The sequence below is a fragment of the Aethina tumida genome, chromosome 1 (assembly GCF_024364675.1).
Source record: "Aethina tumida isolate Nest 87 chromosome 1, icAetTumi1.1, whole genome shotgun sequence".
NCBI classification, from domain to species: Eukaryota; Metazoa; Arthropoda; class Insecta; order Coleoptera; family Nitidulidae; genus Aethina; species Aethina tumida.
Genome location: NC_065435.1, coordinates 57,113,117 through 57,121,763, shown reverse-complemented (window position 1 = coordinate 57,121,763; position 8,647 = coordinate 57,113,117). Strand labels below are relative to the sequence as shown.

Genomic DNA, 8,647 nt, shown 5'->3' with positions numbered 1-8,647 from the left:
ATTAACCATAATAGTAACAATAACATTAATAAGACAACATGAATTATAAATATTATAAAAAATTTCTTATACAAATACAAATAAATATATTCGAGTTTAATAGTGTTACTAGTTCCATAATTATCCTTTCATATAGATGCTATTATTTTTATTATAATACTTTAATAAATAAAAATTTGTTAAAAATCTTTTCTTCTACTAATTATAAAAAATTAAATAATATGTTTTATAAAAATGTGTCCAACATATGTAAAGAATTTCTAACAGATATATATTCCCTTGTGGATACTATTAGTAAGTATATGTAATAAAATTCTGATTATTTTTTTAAATAATATAAATATTTATTTAAATAATATAAATTTTAGTTAACCATTGTAAAAATGAATTATGAATAAACATTTTTTATAAACAATATCCAAATATAAGAATGATTTCGAAGGTCGACAGCATTTCGCTGGCGTCTAAATACCAACAAAACTTGATGAATCATTGAAATTTGCGGCAACATATTCCATTCACGTTACCAAGTAAACACGCCCGTTGAACACGGGGAGGAATTCAACAATTATCTGACTCACGCCAACTTTCGCGGAATGCCGTTCCATCTGAATGCTGATCTCCCATCGATGGTTTCTTTAGTGCGTCCCGCCAACAATTTTTTTTTGTTTTTTTTTTTTAATCCTCAGCAATTGGTAGATGTAAATCAACGTTAGGGATAAGAGATAATTTTTATGGCAGCACTTGGCGAGTGTTTCAACTTTAAAAAGTTAACACTTAAATACCGGAACGTTTGATCGTACCACTTAATTCTTCAGAATGTGTCAGGTAAAAAATTCTTTGACGGGGTGGCGTTGGAAGTCTGTTTAACATGAAATCTTTGTGTGTGATTGCATCCTGTTTGGATGCGATTAAAACAGCATTAACAATTGTTTGACCTTCAACGTAGTTTTACCGTGTTCTGTTGAAGGTTTCAATTAAATTAAATTTTAATTTTATTTCGTGGCATGGCAATAAACAATAAAAAGATTAATCAGAAAATAATTGATTGGAAATAAATCTTTTTATTGAAAAAGGATGGCAATGTATTAATAATTACTCACTGTATGGCATGTCTGTTTTATCAAATGAATTTTTTAGTGCACTACAAATAATGTCGCCTTTTGTTGAATAAGAAATATGTCATTAATGTGTAATGTTGATTTAAATATACTCGCGAAATTAAATTATAATTTGTATCATTATATAGTTATTAGGAATCAAATACAATATAGTAAATATATTTATTAAAACTATTATTGTATTTAAAGTGTGTGTAACATCAACAACAATTAATTATAGCTCACAATCAGATAGATTAAATATATTAGATGTGATCATAATGTATTATTTAATATAGTGGTTAATATTTATGATTAAGATGAAGATTTATGAAAAATATTTTTAAATCTTGGACAAAAAATATATTTTTCAAAATATTCTTATACATTAGTTTCAAAAAATTAAATTACGCACAAAATATCTATTACGTACCTATTACTATTTTTTGCGACGTTGAATTGCCTCTCTAAAAATATATTTTAAAGTTAATACTCACTCAGTAGGTCAAGTTGTCATTAGACACGAGACATTTATTGACTGAATCAATACATGAATCACTTCGACTCTTTACTACGCGGAAGCTTCCGTGTTTTTATCGCTTTCATATTTTAAATATTCAGTGTTTAAATAAATTTTCATTACTGCTATTATAATTATCTATAATATAAAAATGTAGTATGTGTAATATAATACACTTGTTAAGTTGTAACTTATTAGAGTAAGAGTACGTACTTATTTGACAGGGAACCCCCTGATTTTTGACTCTTACCTTGATTTTCCAATGTTTCATGGAATTATAAAATATCTATTTTCGCATTTTTTACCAGATTTCCGTTTTTTCACACGGATTTGATAAAATATTTCTCGGTCACGTCAATAGATTAAAGAATATTTAACAGAATTAAAAATTCTTGCACTTCAGCACTTTTTCTAAAAATTCTTATTTCTTAATAGTTTAATGTACGCACTCATATATTGAAGATTGAGTAATTTAATCAATAATTTTATTTTAAATTGAGTACTCTGTGACTAAGTGTTCTTGTGTTAACTGGGTTGCATATACAATGGTGGCCAGAGACTACTGCAGACAGTACTATTAAAATAATTATGCAACATTCCTACAACTATTCACTTTGTAACTAAATCAAAATAATTTCTGCTTGAATTAAAATCTAAGCAAAATAACAAAAACAGAAAAAGAACATTTAAAAAATATATATTTATTAAATAATTTATATATAAAATTATTGATATTTTGTTGGGCATCCTTTGCTGTACCACCTATAAACGGGGAAGGAAAGATACGAGATATCGGTCTATTCAATTAATAAACATAATTATCTAAATTTGATGATTTTTGGTGTTTTAATCAAGATTCATGTCGTTAAATGAAACCTCAACATGTTGATTTTTATCTAATTTTTACTTCTTGTTCTATTAGACACACTGATATTGTATGACTCTATTATGACTATTGTATAATTATTTCAATGTGTCTGTCTATAAAAGACTTAATTTTTGTTAAGACGTACTCTTTTTGTACTTTCAAATGAATGTGTTGTTTCATATTTGTTGACAATATTGTTTGGGAGCATCTTAAATTTTTAACAATACTTAGAATAAATTCTTACTATTACTAAGTAAAATGTCCTTCCTTTTCAAGATGTGTAACAAAAAAATTAAAAAAACCTATAGAATGTTCAATTATATTTTGTATATTGACTAGAGGAAATTTGAATTAAATCACTTTATAAAATGTCCTACAAAATGTCTTGTTTTTATAATTTTAAATATTCTGCTATTTCTTTAGCCACTGCGATATTATAAAATATTTATTATACGACTGTTTTGAGATATGTGATATATCGTCTGACATGATTATAAATTATAATTTATAACACATTGTTAATTTTTTGTAATTGAATTTTGTTATAAAATATTGCAAAATCAGTTTGATGAGTGGATTTAAGTTTAAATGTCTTAACTCATGTGTTATTCAGATTAGTGTGTATCACCGTCTGTCCAGAAATGTGTCCTAGATCTGGCTTTGCAAAAAAGAGTTGAAGGAAGGTATGTACACATATTTTTCCCTGAATCTGTATGTAGTGTTTCGGGAATACTGTGACCCATCGGTGTCGGTGCATAAGCTGTATCACTAATCTCTATCATCTTTTAGGTAACTACGTTTTTCAGGGCAAACTTTACCAACCAGCACATTTTTAGGTGGTGTGGTAGTACCTGTAGTGGGTAAGTTCCTTCGACTAGTTCCACATTTCTATAACACATGGAATTAGCAATGTATAATAGCATTCGCCACTTTAAGAGAAATACCTCACACTAAAGTTATTCTTCACTTTGAAGATGAAAGTTTTCCAATATTTTTGTTTATATTTATCGGACTACAATAAATGGGATATGCTTGACGGAGTACGTTAATAAGTAGAGTAGATTATGCATTAAGAAAAAAGTTAAATTAAAAAGTTTAAGAACGAAGTTATTGTAATTATGTTATATACAATACAATTTGAATTAATGATTGATAGAAGATTATAGATTGATCATTTTATCTTTTTTAGCTTTTTAGTTCTTCTTATTAAGATATTTTGCATGCAAATTTGTATTTTTACATATTTTCTAAAGAATATCTCAAGATTTCTTTGTGATGGTTGTAAAGCGTCCTTGTTCTTGAGAATAAATCTCGGACATCGTAAATGACCATATGAAATTATGACCACCTCGATCATGCGATTTGACTCTTAAAAGGAAATAAACTAAGAACAATTCCTGATCTAAAAGACAAGATTCGATGCATCACTGATGAAATAGAGTGGCGCCATGCCAACATGTTAACGAATTCTCGAATATATTCCCCATTATAATAAAAACATCTTTTTCCAAACTTTTTATATAAACATACACTTTTTTAAAATCCTGTAGTAAAGAACTAATTATTTTTATACGTTTATTAATCATTGAACAAAAAATATTTCACAAATAAAAGATTACATGGGAAATATTTTCAACAAACTTGTTGCTTTGATTTGATCATATCCCTCTAATAAATAGAAAGAGATCAAGTTATCGATTGTTTTAAATGTTACGCATTTCCAAAACCTAATATCCTACCATTTAACTTACATATAATTGTGTTTATCTTTGGCAACTATTACTGACAAGATATTAGTTTGGAATTACGTATGGATAAAAATTATTTAATTCTTTGTTTCTTAAGCAACTTCTTGAGCGACGTCGTCGGGCAATGGAGTACCCTCGTCCAAAGCGTCGGTGTTCTCAAATTGGCTATATTGATCCAAGTGTTCCTCTACGCTGCCGAAGTTCCTGTTCAGGTCGTAAAATCTTGGGGATTCGGAGCAGTCAATTGCCTCATCAGCCCTGGTGCAGGTGAACATTTCCTAGTGGAAAAAGTATTTAGCGGGACATTTTTATTATTTTAATATAATTTACCTGGTTGAAGACGGTTTCCTCAGGACAGATGAAGCTCCAGCGGAAGGTTTGGTTGCGGCCGTCGGAGTAAGTGATGGGCAGGCAAACGTGGAAGAGTTGGCAGTCGTTTTCGACATCCGCGTAGTATCCGTAGTCGCGGCCGTCGCAACTGAAGGAGTCGCTGATGTCAGCTCTAATGCTGGTGGCGTTGCTGGGGAGGGTCAGTAGCTGTGGGGGTGTGTCGTATTCCGGTGTCATCTAAATAATTTTTGTTAAATTTTATATGGTATAGGAGAAATTTTAAAGAAATTTAAAGTTTATTTAGTATATGTTACTAAAAGCTGAACATGTTCCTTATAACACATTTATCGTACAAAAGTTTTAATATTTAAATTATATAATATTGGCAAAGTGTATAATATTCAGTTATTTATAATTTTAATTCATTTTATTTTTTAAGATAGATGAAATATTAAGTTTAATTTATATTTAATTAAGTTGAATTAATTATAAGTTTCTTGCAATTTTTAAATATTTAGTTATTTTAGTTTAATATTTAATTTACTTGATTATTTTTATATTATATATTTGAATTTTGGTATTTTACCCATACAATAAATATATTTTTTATTTTAGTATTTGGTTGAGTTATTAGAAAAAGTCAATGAAAAAAATTTCGAATATATCAAATTTAGTAGGAATTTTATATAGTATAAAAACATACATTTAATTTTTTGTTTAATAAAATGGATTTCGGAACTGTTGCTACATAAAATTTTAACAGTTGAAAGTACCAAAATACCAAATTTGTAAATATATGTGATTTCAAATTTCAATATTTTGTATGGCCATACCAAAATACAAACATAAATACAAGTCTCGTGTCAAATACGTATATTCGACTAAAAACTACTGATCAAATATATATATATATATATATATATATATATATATATATATATATATATATATAACAAAATTTAAAAATTGCAAGTCCTTCAGCGAAACAAAAGTCACAGAGCACGAAAAAATTACTACGAACCCTCAATTTGGGAGCACCATTCACTAAACAAAACACAACAGGCAACAGTGCGATGAATTTCATTTTGATTATTTTTTTGAAGTGCTGTTGGTACCAACTAGAATCACACACGTCGGAAACTAACACGATTATGTGTCAGGTGAACAGCCGAATAGTTTATATAGGATCCGAGTAAGGTTCTAAGAGAAGGACGAAACACAATGGACAAGAAAAGACACACACCATGTCCTGTCGGAAGCCGTTGGAATATCTTCGTTGGGTGCCTAATATAATCATGGAACTGTGAGGCCAAAGGAACCAATCTTTGACCATTGTAACATCCGTTTTATGATATTTTTCTTAGGTTCGAGCAAAAATGGTATTTTAAGATAAAGTCTATCTTTTTTACCTAGAGTTGTTTTGTCTTCGTTATCGTCGTTTTAACATAATAATAAGATTAAAATTAGATATCAGTAAGTAGTAATCTTGTAGGCGTGAAGAGCTAAAATATAACCCTTTGTTGGCCATCTAGAATAGGTAAATTCGAACGATTCAAAGAAGTGAATAAATATTAAATCAATTATAGTAGTTTTGAATAGACTTAATTATTTATTAAATTCTTAAAATTCTTTAAAATAACTAGATATCTATTTTTAATGTTAGTATTTTGCATTTCTTTGTATTAATGAATGAAATACTCAGTTGATCTACTTAATCTCATTACATTCTTTGGATTTATTATTTTAGGTTTTTTAATGGATTCCTTATTTAATGTTTAAATCTTAATTCATCTTTTGTATTTATTTATTCATACATTTCTATGAATAATATGTTTAATCCTGTAAGGGATCTTAAAGTCAACAAAATTCAGACCATCATCTACATTAGTCAATGCCTTAAACTAAACTTAAACTTTTCTAACTTCTATATTTTTAAGTTTTCTCAAAATATTTAGGTATTTATTGTGAACTAACTAATATGTTTTTTAAGAAAGTTTTATTGTTTAAGAAAATGTATTTCTACGACTAAATAATCGGAATTTAAATACTATTAATATTTTTTATTAATTTATGTTAAGTTTTGTTTTACATTTCATTAAATTAATGAAAAATTCATTAGATCTACTTAATGTCTTCATATTCTTTAGATTTTTTATCTTTTTATAAAAGGGTTAGTAAATTACTTATTTAATTCCAATTATTTGGATTTATATATTCAGTTTATTTACTTTTTATATATATCTTTTCATACACTTCTAAAAATAATAATATTTTTAATCCTGTAGTGAATCTGGGAGTTGAAAAGACGAATTGTGGATTTTTTAAGCACATCAGAGATGTTTGTATGAAACTTTAAATATTCTTTGCCATATTTCTTCTGTAGATGAAATAAATACTGAAATAACTGAAAAATATTTAAATTTTTAGTTACTGTTTTCCATACTAAGAAGAATTATTTAGTTCTTTATGAACTAATTAACTAATAAACTAATGGTTTTAACTAATAGACTCAGAAAATTTAATGGTTTATCTGAACTCTACATACATAATTTAAAGAGTATTGATTAGCTTCTTTTTAATTTACGTGTAGTTTATATTTCCAAGTTTTTTTTAATTGTTTTTTTTAATTTACATTTAATTTTATATTAATGAATTAAAAATTCACTAGTTTACCTAAACTCATCATATTCTCTGGAGTCTTTATTTTTTATAATATTTATTATACAATTATTTATTTTTAATTTCATTAATTATTTGGGTTTTTGTATTAAATTTTATTTGACTTTTATATTTATTTATACACACATTTCTAAGAATAATGATATTTTTAATGTTGTAACGGATCTGCGATCTTTCATATGAACTTATGAATATTCGTTGCCACACTCCTTCTGTAGATAAAAGGAATTAGGAAAACAACCTCAAAGATCATTCTAATTTTTAATTAGAATGTCTTCTTAGATGCGATTTGAACAATCATTTTCTTTATTGTCTGTTTTGTCTATTTTTTAACGCCAATGGATCAAAAACACAAAAAACCTAATTGTTTTATAAACCGTTAAGTGTGATAAACAAGTTAATTGTAAATTAGTAAAGGTTTTATAGAATTTACAAAAAGTAATCCTGAATGTTAAATAAAAAAGCTAACTCCTTGGAAACAATGAAAAGTATAATTAATTTAAAAACTTAGGAACTAAAATAGTTATAAGAGATTTTAGTCATCGGTGTTTAACTAAATTGACCCCTCTGCTATTTTCTTATGCAAAACACACGTAGTGTGAACTGATTCGGATGCAGTGGGTCGCTTAATTATGGCCCACTGGCGACCTACGTGACCCAAAGGATTAAAGTTTACACATTGGTCTAAATGAACGAAGTAGTAAATATTTTGGGAACGGAAAACCGAATGCATTCACCGTTGCACATTTTAACTAAACGCGTGTCCGTCCTGAATTTTAATCGTCCATTAATTGTGAACCTTATAGGGAGTTACTAAATATGAATGAACCTATCAAGATACGCCATTAATGAGACCGTACAAATTTCATCGAATACGTCACTGTAACGAACAATCACAAAATCTCGTCCCTTAAACCATTCAGACCTGTGAGAACGGTGGCATAAAACCGATAATTGCGTAACCATACACATTCGGTTGATCGACGTTAGAAGACATATGTATTTATTCAATGCACATGCACTGCGTCCATAAATCGCTTCTTCATCATTTGCCCAGTTCTTCAAGTCAACGTTCGCATCAGGAGATGTCACATGAATAATAATATTCCTTTTCACAGACATGTAGCGTAATTGGTATAGATAAATGTGCGTTTCATTTGAAAGAAGAGAGACAATTATTAAAATTATACGAATGATGAAGTCATTGGATTTCTTTTCTTTTCTTTTAATTACAGCATAATATCTAATAATTATGTATGTGGGTTTCTGGAATTATTTAAACTGTTTAATGCCATCTAAATTTATAATTCCATAATTATCTAATATGGTTTAAACAGTATCAAATTTGATTTATCATGTATACTTCCGCAATTAATACACTCATTTATGTTATATTTAAGTT

At 27.7% G+C, this 8,647-nt stretch overlaps 1 protein-coding gene across 1 annotated transcript; it reads right to left on the bottom strand.

Moving 5' to 3' along the window:
• Positions 1-4,058: 4,058 nt before the first annotated feature.
• Positions 4,059-5,885, bottom strand: LOC109597431 (uncharacterized). The gene is made up of 3 exons (XM_049970644.1): positions 5,588-5,885; positions 4,567-4,803; positions 4,059-4,514 (listed from the first exon to the last, which is right to left on the bottom strand). Exons 1-3 carry the CDS (start codon positions 5,648-5,650, stop codon positions 4,329-4,331), a joined length of 486 nt encoding a protein of 161 aa, XP_049826601.1. The 5' UTR covers positions 5,651-5,885; the 3' UTR covers positions 4,059-4,328.
• Between the last annotated feature and the right edge of the window lie 2,762 nt (positions 5,886-8,647).